Raw genomic sequence first — 13,100 nt, 5'->3', positions numbered from 1 at the left:
CCACATAAAAATTTAAAACTCCTTCATGGTAAAAGTTGAAAGACACATAGGAGCCAGGAGGCACATCTCCAGTAAGTCAACAGCCTTCAGTCAGTTCAAATGCCCTTCATCCCTAGACCCAGAATGGGCAACAGACGTTTCTGCACTACTGCCGCCAGGGTAGCCTCCCACTTCTATCCTCCTTTCCCAAGAGACACCTCAGAGGCGCTCGCTTGTTCCGACCTTCACCCTTCACTCAAAGGCGCTTCAGGGGGACCTCTTTCCAATGAGAGCAGCCTGTGGAAAGTTTTCTCTCAGCCAGGTGAGCGGGCTTGTGTGTCCCACTGTCTCTTCCCTCCGGTCCCTCTCAAGTTCTCTCTCTAGCCACCACTAGGTGGCGCTAGACCTCCATTAGACTCACCTTTGTCTCCGGCAAACTTTGGTGGGGGGGTCCTCGAGTCAATCAAAACACCTTTAAAATGTTTACAGGTTGCTCTTTTCCTGTTTCAAAACGGGAAGAGAATTTGGGGGGGGCAAATATATCTTTATAGCTTCCATTAACCACGTCATTATAAAGAAAATATGTCAATTTAGAATTAGCCCTACTCTGTATCCACCCAGATGCTACCCTCTGGGCATGTTTGCTTCACTGAAGTCACTTTCTCATCTTTCATCCTGGGACTGGATCTCCAGCAGAAGAGTCCTCCCCATCACAGACACTCTCTCCCAGGACGGAGAGAAACTCCCCAAACTTCAGGCAAGTGGAGGTCCTCTCCAGAGCACCCCAGTTCGCACTGTGATGCCCCACTGCCTGCGTCTGGTACCTGAGGTAGGTACCTGTGCGTGCCCAGCACCAGCACAGCACCTGGCTGTGGGCTCTGCAGATGCCCAGTGAACAGCTGTTGTCATGTGGCCAGAGCTTGAGGGTGTGCAGCCAATGCACCCAATCACCCTCAGAACTGGGACTTGCCACTCCTGGCCCAGGGCTCTCCCAAACACGTCTCAGAAGTCTCATGAGCTTGTGGGCACAGGCAACAGGGAAAAGGGGGGTGCCCAGGGTTACTCTGACTTTCGTATTTATGCAGTAAGAGTAGAATTCAGAAACTCCAGCTGGATGGGTGTCCCCTCCCCCAAGAGCACCTCACCTGTTTTTGCCCCCAAGTCTCTGCATTTGGCCCGACATCCGTGTCTGATGCCACCGCTGGCAGGACCTCCACACCAGAAAACCCGCCCCCCTCACAGGGTCTGCAAACCACTTCGTTTCACTTCGGTCAGAAAATCCATTTTTATAGATTGTTAGGGATGTTTAAAAGAAGAAGGTGCAAATATTATAAAACCAGGCTTCTCTGTTTCTTGTTCTGAGAAAAGGAGTTAGAAATGTATTGTGAACCAACGCAACTGTTCCATATTCTGTAACCTGTAGGGTGAGAACCCAAAATTAAAGTAGAAGAATGTTAAGGTTTGAACTTGGTTTTTTATTTTGTGTGAGTCATATATTTCAATCCTATTGTTTTTAATGTTTATCTATTTACATATTGAAACTTATTTGAAAATCCATAAATCTCCTGCCCAGAATACTTCTGTTGATCTTTTTAAAATAAAGTCCACATGTACATTGTTTGAAAAGTCAAACAGCACAGAAAGGTATAAACTGGAAAGAAGATGAAGGTCTCCCCTGTTCTACCACCCAATAGTATTAACTGTCTACATTTTTTATATATCTTTCCAGCAAAAGGTGTGTGTACAATACCAAGACTTTTACATGTTTGTGTTTTTACTCAGGAGGGATTATGCTATGCACAGCGTACTTAGAATCTATCAGAGTTCTTTTCATACGAACACACACAGATTTGCTTCATTCTTTTAATGACTGCATAGATCCCACTTTATGGCTGTGCCATAATTTATTTAAACAAATTATTAAACATCCCCCATTGATGAAATTCGAGTTGTTTCCAGTTTTATTGCTATTAAAACAAATCTATCACGAACATCCTTCCTTGTTTGTCTTGGCTATTTCTGCAAATCTATCCATAGGGCAAATACAGAGCTATGTAATTGTTAGGTCAAAGGGCACGTATATTTAAATTTTTGCTTTAAATATATTGCCAAATTTTTCTAGGAAAATTCATCCAAATTTATACTCCAACCATCCGTGTATGGAAGTGACTATTTCCCTAAGCCCTCATCAACATTGGGTAATATCTATCTTTTAGTTTCTGAAAACTTAGTTTAAAAAGGCACCTGCTTGTTCAGATACATATTTAATTAAGAATGAGGGCTACAGTCCTCACAGGATTTGGGGCCGTGTGCCCTCCCCTTTCTGTGAACAGCCTGTTCACATCCTTTGCCCATTTTCTCACAGGATTGATCATCTTTTTTTTATTGATTTGTATTGATTCCTCTGCAAATTAAGGAAATAGGGCTTTGTGTGGCTTGTGTGTGGAAAATGCTCTTTTCCCGTTTTTTGTTATTTTCACTTGGCTGATTGGCATTTTGCCCACAGAAGTTATGAGGCCCACTTCATCCATCTTCTCCTTCACAGCTACTGAATTCTGTGCTCTGATCACAAAGGCCTTCCCTAGTCTCTGATTGTGAAGAAATTCACCTCCATTTTCCCAAATGATTAGCCAGTTGTTCTAATGCCATGTGTCAGAGTTCCCCCCTTTATTTTCATTCTCCTTTCAGTCCCTCAGAGGCCATGTGGCTCTACACAGTCACCAGAGCGGAGCCCACAGAAGTGCCATGTTGCTTTCAGCCAGGTCTGCCCGAGAAGACCAGAAAGGCCTGTCCCCTGGATCCCACAGAGGCCTCTGTCATTTGGTAGAAGAGAGGCAGGTCTGTCGGGGACAGAGAGGGCCCCACAGCTCTGAGATGCGAGGCAACAATAGCCTCCCAGTCCTGAGAGAGAAGTGGGACACGCATCCAGTGTCTTCCTTCTGAAGAAACCCCAGGGGAGAGTGTGTTCTCTATACAGAAAGAAGAAACACAGCCACGCCTGTACTTCTGAGGACACACACACTACACACCACACACACACTCACCACACACACATACTCACCGCACACATACACACACACACACACACAACGGACACACTGACTCCTCCAGTAGGGGGCACCCTGTCCTAAGGAGCCCTCTCCATCACAGGAATTCCAAGAACAGTCAAGCCAGTATCTCTCAAATACCCAGATTCCTTTCGAAGGAAATAAAAATATGGAGGACCCCCCAAGAATATATCTCCAAGACCCTCAGTTGAGAAAAAAAGAAACCAAAGACTTGCTGTATAAAGATGTTCCAATTGCAAGTTAACACGTGTTTAAAACTGCTAAATAGATTTAATTTAAGTCAGCATTAAAATGAAAGTCTGATATTTAAAAATTTTCCCAGAATGAAAAGATCTGGAAGAACACAGCTGCAGAGCCCCGAGGTAGGGTAGGCAGTTGAGAAAATCTGATCTGAGGCATTACTCTGCAGCAGATCTACAAGTGAATATTCTTTCCACACACATGAGTAACATAAACCTTTCTCCTATTTTTCTTCGATTTCTGCCTCTCCTTGTATATCAGGCCCGGCCTCTGGGCAACAAAAGACGATCTTCCTTCCTTTTGCCTTGTCCCTTAATCCCTGTGAGTTTTTCCAGTAAAAATACTTATGATTTTTACTGGGAAATTTTAAAAATCATTATTATAAAATAGGCAATTTAGAAAATACAGAATTTTTGCTTAATGTAAAGGCACCTGCTCACCCCGAGAGGTAATAGCCCTTTAAGTCGTGGTGGGCTTCCTTCTTGCCTTCTTCTTTGCTTGAATGTTTTCCAGTAAATACCCAGCAAGGGCCAGTGCAGTCACACGACCCAGGCTGACCTGGCAGGGCCATCTCGCCTCCCAGAGGTTGGAGCTGTGAACAGGCTGGCCTGGGAGAGACCTTGTCCCAGTTTCCTGCAGTGTTCCCTCAGAAACACTGTCCATTCTCTTCCGGAAAAATCCCTAGGTTAGAAGCAGCTGGGGGCCCTTTGGCCACCCTCCCCTCCCTGAGAGTAGAATGGGAGACAGGGGTGCTCAGACCCTCCCAGCCCATTTCTCTCCCCTCCGTGCTTGGTGGGGGGCCCAGCGCTGGGGTTCAGGGTTGAGAAGCAGGGTCTTGGGCGGGACAGCTCTGTTTCCTGGCAGCAGCCCAGAGGGTGACTAGGGCTGGAAGGCACAGAGGAGGAGCACATCCTTCCTGGGCCTGTCCCCACCAGGCTGTGTGACCTCTCGGACAAACAGCCTGCCTCTCCAGGACCCGCGCCAGGGCTGTGCTGGTCCTGGTGGTTCTCTGCTAGCTAGGAGACCAGGACAGAGAGCGGCTTGAAGGGCTTCGACATTATGCCCTCGCCTCTCCTCCCCGCAGAGCCACACTCGCTGACTCTGACGGCGCTCCCGCCCTCTCCCACTCCTTCCCCACTTTCCCTCACACAGGTCATCCTGTTTCACAGGACCTGGACTAGCACACGGACTGGGTAAGATACAAATAAGATATAAGACCCGGGTTTCCGTCTGTGGCTACCTCATCGGAAGTGGAGACTGCACAGATACTTAGGAAGTTTGCAGGACATATTGGGGATGGTCTGACTTAAAATACAGGCTAAATGATCTACACAAAATTCATTTGCAGATCCCACAGGTCCCTCAAGCTGCTGGGCTGTCATCTCTCAGAGAAACAGAAACACAGTGAGCCCTGTGTCATGAAGGTTAAGAGAAGAGAGAGACTGGCCTCAGATGGGAGTCCCAGAGGCAGCCTGAGCTGCCTCTCCCCCAGCAACCCCAGGGCTCCTGGGTGAGCAGGGCACCCAGTGCTTCGCTCACAGCGTCCCTGGCTGTTTCCCGAGGATTCCCAGGCGGGCCAGCCAGCACGTGCCCGTGTGGGCAGCAACAAGTTTGGAAGGACACACACTGATGCAGTGACAGGGAGACTTGGGGGGTTGCAGTCAATATATATTTTTATATTAGATATTTTATCTAATATATATATTAATATAATATATATAATATTACATATATATAATATATATTTTATATTAGATATTTTATCTAGTATATTATATTTTATATACGTTTATATTAGATATTTTTAGTATTTCATAATGGTGTGTTTAATCAGAAAAAAAAGATGCCGACATTTCCATTTTCTAAAAGTTTGAGCGTGCGGGAAGAGGGGTGATCCGTGCAGCTGCTGCGGTCAGGGCAGGCTCCGTGGAGACCGGAGGGCATGGCTGGGCCTCTGCGCCGGAAGGGATTCAGAAGGATGCTTACCTCACATGCTCCAGAGGGATGGGGGTGGGGAGTGGCACTCATGACTGTGAGGACCCGGGGTCTGAGGAATTGCTGATGGCATCCCTGGGAGTCCCACATGCCCACTGGCCCAGGCTGGATGGAGCAGGGCAGGGGCCAGTAGGGTCAAGGCCATCCCAGTCCCTGAGGTTTTCCTTTGTTCAAGGGTAGCGCTGGGCTAGGAGTGAGGGAGCCAGAGGGATGGAGATTGAGGAGGAACCTGAGCCTCACCCGCCCCCAGCCCAGGCTCCAGGCCAAGCCCATGGATCTGTGACCCAGGAATGGAGCCTGGGCTCCTGTGGCTGCTTCCACTCCTCTCCCCACATCAGGCTGCCGGTGTCAGGACCGGGGGCCAGTAAGACAAGGGTGCTACAGGGCGGGCCGCAGGTGAGAGGAGGGAAAGATAGACAGGAAGAGGCCACAGCACAGAGAGAGGGACAGAGACAGAGGGACGCACAGAAAGACTCAGAAACACACAATGAAGGACACAGGGGGTCACACACACAGAGAAAAGTAGAGTTAGAGATGGAAAGAGGGACAGGATAAGAGAGAGACAGAGATAAGAGCAGGACCTACATTCCATTCACCTCCTAGGAGCAGACAGGGAGGCAGGTACAGGTCAAGGAGTGGGCAGAGAGGATAGAGCTAGAGACGCAAAAAGGGGGTCTGAGTGTCAACGTCACAGGGAACAAACATCTACCACCCGTGCAGTCTGCCTGGCACCCTGCTGGGGGCTGCAGGGACGGGCAGCTGTGGGTGCAGGGCCCGTCCTAGCTGGGAGATCCAGCTCCACACCTGGGCGAGAGGAGCAGCAGGCTGGGGCGGCCTTTCCAAGGGCCAAGCGAGAGGAGAGGTTCCCACAGAGCTGAGGTCACCAGGGGCATCTCGGTGAAAGAGCTGCATCGGAGTTGCCTCTTGAAGAGCAGGTGGGAGGAAGCGGCACGGGTTCTCCAGCGGGGAGGATGCGTCAGCAGAGGCATGGACATGTCTGGGTATGGCTAGGAGGGCCTTGAACGCCAGGCTAAGGAAGCTGAGGGGGCCCTGGTCACACCTGAGCGCAAGAGTGATGTAGTGGGAGCTGCGCTTTAGGGAGACCTGGGCCATTCCGTGGCCAGAGCTGAAGGGCAGCAGAATAAAGTGGAGGAAAGGGGTGCAGGCACCCATGAGCACCCCCTGTGCCCTCTCCCGACACCCGCTGTCTGACACTACATTCAAGCAACCCCAAACTGCCTACCCACACCTGGCTGCTTCTCACCTTCATGCCCTTGTCCAGACGGTACTCTCTGTCTGGAAGCCCTTCCGTTCCACGACCCTGGCAAACACTGAAACATGGTTTAAACTCTCCTCAAGAGACTTCCGGGAAGGCTTCGGGCAGGGTAAGGCGCCCCTGGTGGTTCCTCCCAGCATGAAAGCCAACGTGAAATCTCCCTGGGCTCAGCTGAGTCAAATCATGGGTTTTTTGTTTTTTGGGGTTTTTTTTTGCGGTACGGGGGCCTCTCACCGTTTTGGCCTCTCCCGTTGCGGAGCACAGGCTCCGGACGCGCAGGCTCAGTGGCCATGGCTCACGGGCCCACTTCCTGGACCGGGACACGAACCCGTGTCCCCTGCATTGGCAGGCAGACTCTCAACCACTCAACCACTAGGGAAGCCCCAAGTCATGTTTTAAACCAAGACAAGAAAATGTAATTGGCTCCATCAGTGCCGTGGTCTTACCACACCCAGAATTTGCCTGTCCCCCCACGGGAAGCCCCAGCAGCTGTCAGGCATCAGTATCACAGTCCTGAAGAGGGGAGGGATGGAGGAACAGGGTGGGGACCATCTGCCTAGAGGTGCTTTGGGCTGGCTGGTCACAGAGCAGTGACTCATCCCCCCAGAGAGGAGGGGAGTAGCAGTGGGGGGCAGTCGGGCTGGCCAGGGGGCCTTGGTGGAGAGAGCCTGCTCTGCCCTACACTCCTTGGCTAGACCCCGCCTCCTCCTTGTCCCCTCAGGCCCTAGGAAGAACCTCCCGCAGCCCCGGGCTCGCCCCCAGCGGGGCTGGCATTGACCAGGAAGGCAGCTGAAACCTCCCCGCCCGCCACCCCACCCGCAGCTGCCCTCTACCCAGGCCCGGCCACGGATAAATTCCGCGCGCTCCTCCAGCACTTCCAGTCCAGCTCCGAGTCGGTGTTGAACGGCATCTGCCTGCTGCTGGCCGCGGTCACAATCAAGCTGTGCTCCTCCTTCGACTTCAACTGCCCCTGCCTGGCGCGCTACAATGCCCTCTATGGCCTGGGCCAGCTGCTCACGCCCCCAGCCGCCCTTTTCCTCTGCAGCCTCCTGGCCAACCGGCAGTCCGCGGTGATGGTGGAGGAGAGGCGCCGGCCTGCGGGGCACCGAAGGAAGGACCCAGGCATCGGCAGGTGCGGTCCCTCGCCACCCAGGTCCCCGTGGGCATTGTCAGGGGCTCTCCCAACCACACAGTCACTGCCAGGTGCCAAAATCCCAGTGACCCCCGTGGGTATTGTCAGAACTCCCCCACCCACCCCCATAGGCATCCTCATTTCCCCTAGGAAATGATACCAAGACATCATCAGTTCACAGAGACCGATCTGCCAGTTTCTACTCTGGAAACAGATATTTCTGATCCTGTCATCTGTCACCTTTCCATGCCCAGTGCTGGAGACGCATGAATGATACAGGATTCCCAAGAATTATCCAGGTCACATCTGTCATGCTGGCCATGGATTATAACTCCCCACATGCATGAAGGACCATCCCATGACGTGCACAGCCGTGTTGCCGTACGAGAGGCATCATTGGCTTGAAGGCTGCATCCCCTCTCCTGCAAGCTCCCCGAGGGCAAGGACCTCACCTGCTGTGTCACAGTGTCCTCAGAGCCTCGCACCTGGTTGGTGCCCTGATCAGCTCATTGAGTTTAGCGATTCGTAATGCTCCCCGGCCCACAGGGAGCCAAGCTCTGTGCCCAGTGCTGTGTGTGCACCGCCTATGAATTCTCACCTCGGCCCTGGGTTGGCTCCCGTCTTGGATCCATTTTTAAGGATGGGGGACCTGAGGCACAGAGAGGGTGATTCACTAGGCTGAGCTCCCACAGCAAAGAAGAGGCTCAGATTCAAACACAGCCCAAGCCAGAACTGCTGCCCTGTTTTAGACAAAATAAGTGCTCTAGATCCATGGGCAGTGGCAGGAGGGGCTTGGTGGGTTTTAGCTCACTCACGATCTCCTCCTCTCCCCTATTCTTTGATATGGACAACTGAGGTGTTCTCAAGGGTATGTAATGTAACTTCATAACAAGTCCTGGGTTCCACCTTCTAACCACATTGCCCCCATAGAAAATGCTGGATCCGCCCCTGCCTACAACGTATTTATAATTCGTTGGCCATGCACACACACACACCCAGCCAGCACACACCATCTTATGTTTTGTGTACAACCCAAGTTAAAAACCTCTGCATTCTGTGCACAAGCGACCTGTTTCATGTTCCCCAGCGGTTCCAAGCTCCCTGTGATTCAGCCACGCAGGGAGGGTCACATTCACTAAGCATGCCCTTTACCTTTTCCTCTGGGGTCTAGTGGGTACAGCTCCACTGGGCTCCTGTCCTGTGACCAACACCCAACCCAGGCCACTAGACGGGCAGAGTGGGTCAAAAGCGGCACCTGGGGACAGTCAGAGGGCGGCTCCCAGACACTGCGGAGAGGTGTTTAAGGTGCTGTCTCTGGGAGGGTTATTCCACGGGACCCTCTTAGTTTAGGGTCCTCCCAAAAGCAGCCTCTGGAAAGAATGTGATAATATGTAGGCAACTTGGGCTCAGTCCTTCTGGGGACCCTCTAAGAAAGTGGATAGAACACACCTCAGAATCGTCCCACCGAGGATCCTGGAAGCTGGGGTTCTTATCCACCAGGCCCTGCCCTCTTGGATTGAAGGTTGATTTGGGAACGGGACCCTCTAAGAAAGTGGATAGAACACACCTCAGAATCGTCCCACCGAGGATCCTGGAAGCTGGGGTTCTTATCCACCAGGCCCTGCCCTCTTGGATTGAAGGTTGATTTGGGAACATGATCCTCCAGCGCTTCCAGCCTGCACCTCTGGGAGCAGAAACTCCTCCAAAGTCCCAGGCAGAGCCATGCAAGTGGTTGAGGTCAGAAGCTCTCAGGCCCTCCATATGAATAGGAACCACCCACCAAAGCTCTAGATGCTTCTGGCCGGGACAGGGCACCAACAGAGTCTGCTACAAAGCTAGAGCAGGAAGAATACCAGCTCCCCCGTGTTCCGGTCCTGAGACTCCCGGGACGCTCAGCACTGCTTCTTCCCTATCCTCTGCTGCTCGGACCTGTAGCCCTTCCTTTGGTGTAATCACACCTGGGATATCCCTCCTCCCGGGAAGTCCATCCCTGCATCTCCCCTGTAGCCTTCCTGCTGCAGCTGAATTCCGGCTGCCCTTTGTGCCCCCTTCCTTCCTCTGCTCCCAGGTATATGTTCTCCTCTGTGCTCTAGAGAGCACTGGCCGCCCCCTTGTCTGGATCCTGCTGGCTCTCCTCGATGGGAACTGCTTCGTGTGTGTCTTCAGCAGCTCCGTGGACCCTGACAAGTTTCTAGACTTTGCCAACATGACCCCCAGCCAGGTGCAGCTCTTTCTGGCCAAGGTGCCCTGCAAGGAAGATGAGCTGGTCAGGGACAGCCCCGCTCAGAAGGCAGTGTCTCTCTACCTGCGGTGCCTGTCACAGGTAATTCAGGTGGTCCTCTCCCAGCCCTAGGAAATGTCCTGCATTGGTTTCGAGGGGCCTGGAGGTACAAATGGTTTCCTGAGGCCCCTCCCAATGCCGCAGGCACAACCATGGACCATGTGGTCCCTGGGGGGATCAGGAGTGTGACTCACACACAGGACAGTGTTGGGCCTTAGGAAGTGGGGACTCCGCCATCAATGCTGACTCACCCCAGGCTGGATGCCAGGTGCTCGTACCCTCCGGGAGTCCACTAGACTCATCCCCAAGTTGGATGGCAGGAAAACACTGGAGATAGACTGCTCTACCCTGCCACCACCCCATACACACATTCCGCTCACTCCTCAGAAATACGATACTAATTACCATTTATTAAGCACGTATGTGTCAGGCACTGTGTTAAGCATTTCACATGCGTTACTTCGATTCTCAAGACAGTCCTATGAGGTGGATGCAATCATGATCATCCCATTTTGCAGATGAGGAAACTGAGGCTCTGAGAGTTTAGTTCACAAGGCCAAAGTCACAGTTTGTAAGAGGCCGGGCAGGGATCTGAAGTGTCATTCCTCCAAACCCTCTCATCCACCTCCCTACAATGCAGGCTCCCCAGATGTCCGGCTCCCCACAGGGCACAGAATCCATTATCCTGGGGACAAACCCCAGCCCCATCCCCAGCCCAGGCTGAAGATTCCACCTCCACCACTCCGAGAGCCCAGCCTGGGCTGTGTCCCCCCCCAAAAGTGTTTACATGAACCCACCACATGCAGAACATCACTGGAGCTACAACCCAGCACTTTGGGGTGCCAGGACAGGCTTGTGGCAGATGCAGGCCCGTGGAGTGGCAGAGAGAGGACCAGTGCTCAGGAGACACTTGGTTCTGCTTCAGACTGTGACCTTGGCCATGTCCCTCCCGCTCTGGGCCTCAGTTTCTCCTGCCAAGTAAATGGAGGTCTGGTCTCCTCACCTTGATGTCTCCTATGGATGTAAACACTGTAGGCTCTCACTAGTTCCCTGGAAAGAGTGTAGAATTCTCAGTCAGACCAGGGTTTAAGTCCTGACTCAGCTGTAAATGATCAGTCACACTAAATGCCCCTCCAGGTAAAATACTCACACAAGTATTTTAAATTTGGAGTGGGGGGAGGGAGGACCTTGTAAGAGGCCAAATGAGAGAGCTTTGTCAATCACATCTGCAAATGATAAAGATTCAAATATGTCTTTGTGGTTTAGAGGAGTGATATCTCTGCTCCAAGTCCACACGGTTGCTCGGGTCTTAAGCGATGTCTCAATACCTTTGGCTGGGCAGAGGGGAGGGCGAGGGGCTGGCCAGGTGGGGTCTCCAGCCTCAGAGAACTGCTTCCAGCTTCTCCTCACGCTTGGCCTGGAACAGTATTCCCTGTTCACATCCTGTAAACTATTGCCATCCTTCAGGTCTCAGCCTCAGCCGCACTGTCATCTGAGCCCTCAGGTTCAGGTTGGGTATCGCCCCTCTGATTTCCCACAACCCCCGATACATCCCTCAACGTAGTGCTTAGTCATTCATCACCGATTTCATTGTATCTTCCACTAAAGTGTGAGCTCTGTGCGAGCAAAGACTGAGTCCTCAGTGTCTTCCCCAAAATATAGGATGGATGGATGCATAGATGGGATGGATACACATATATAAGCACAGATGAAGAACCGAATAAAAAGATGAAAGATGATGGGTGGATGGACGGAGGAATGGATGGGAGTGCAAAGGAGGCAAAACTTGACCTCCACCCGCCTTGGGTTTTCAGCTGAGACTAACAAAAAGACAGATTAACAGGAGGAAAACAAACAGTTTATTATTGTGTGCAGTGATCATCATGCAGGAGAAACCTAAAACAAAGAGTAACTCAAAAAAAAAAAAAGAAGACAGGGTCACTCAAAGCAGTGGCTTAGAAGTATGCTTATATAGCATCTTCAGCCATGAGCAATACCATTGCAGAGAAATGTCAGCACGAGGGAAAGCAGCTTTATGCTTCCAAGGGTGGAACCTGTGGGAAGGTAAATAAATACATGGGAGGAAACGAATGGAGTAAGGTTTGTTTGCGGATTCCTCTGCTGCTGTCTCTGGGCTGATGAGAGTCTGTCTCCAGCAAAAGGGGAATTTACATCCTGCCTTCAGGCAGAAGGGGAGATGCTCCTTCTTAATTGTCTTCAGCTCAAAGTAATTTTTATGTCAAAGAGGCATATTTTGGGGCGACATATTCTTGTTCCCTTCAGGAGGAAAGTTGGAGGGATGAATGGCAGGTGGATGGATGGTTGGATAGATAAAAGGAAGGAAGGATGAGAGTATGGGAACATGAATGGATGGGAGGCTAGATGGCTGGATAGGAAGGAGGATGATGGACAGATGGAAGCATGGTTGAGAGGTTAGCTGGATAGAAAGACAATAGATATACAGTCAGATAAGAGGATGGATGCCTAGATGGGTGGAGAGATCGTTGGATAGAAAATGGATGCAAGGATGAAAGAATAAATGGGAGGAAGGACAGATGGAGGTGGTTGGTAGGATGGATGACTTAGTGGGAAGATGGATAGATTTGGAAAAGGATGCAAGGGATAAACAAAGGGAGAGACTTTGGAACATCCTTGCCACATTGTACAATATCTGTGTCCCGCCACGCTCAACCTCGCGCTCCCCACCCTCCAGGCCATCGGCTGGGGTATCACCCTGCAGCTGATCGTCGTGGCCTTCCTGGCCCACTGTTTGAGGCCCTGCTTCGACCAGACAGTCCTCATGCAGCGCAGATACTGGAGCAACTACGTGGACCTGGAGCAGAAGCTCTTCGACAAGACATGCTGTGAGCATGCGCGGGGCTTCGCACACCGCTGTGTGCTGCACTTCTTCGCCAGCATGCAGAGCGAGATGCGGGCACGGGGGCTGCCCCGGGACTCCGCGGGCAGGGGTCCGGAGACCCCTGAGATGCTGAGCCCCACGGGGGCCTGGACGGTGGAAGCGGGAAAGCCCACCCGCGCGCAGTCTCCAGTCAGGAGCAGGTGGACCACCGCCTGAGCACCTGGTACTCCAGCAAACCACCACTTGACCTCACAGCATCTCCTGGACTC

General features: G+C 51.8%; 1 protein-coding gene across 1 annotated transcript; it reads left to right on the top strand.

The window, feature by feature from the left end:
* Positions 1-5,492: 5,492 nt before the first annotated feature.
* Positions 5,493-13,097, top strand: CALHM3 (calcium homeostasis modulator 3; the record flags this gene model as incomplete). The annotated part of the gene is given in 7 exon segments (XM_024734833.1): positions 5,493-5,678; positions 6,565-6,667; positions 7,381-7,690; positions 9,759-9,799; positions 9,802-10,013; positions 12,685-12,955; positions 12,958-13,097. Coding segments are annotated over 7 exon segments (1,263 nt in total), but the record flags the coding sequence as incomplete, so codon positions are not given.
* Between the last annotated feature and the right edge of the window lie 3 nt (positions 13,098-13,100).

This window comes from Neophocaena asiaeorientalis, unplaced genomic scaffold (assembly GCF_003031525.2).
Source record: "Neophocaena asiaeorientalis asiaeorientalis breed wild unplaced genomic scaffold, Neophocaena_asiaeorientalis_V1.1 scaffold240, whole genome shotgun sequence".
In the NCBI taxonomy this organism is placed as follows: Eukaryota; Metazoa; Chordata; class Mammalia; order Artiodactyla; family Phocoenidae; genus Neophocaena; species Neophocaena asiaeorientalis.
The sequence above is the reverse complement of the archived record's forward strand: the minus strand, read 5'-3'. Positions and strand labels throughout refer to the sequence as shown.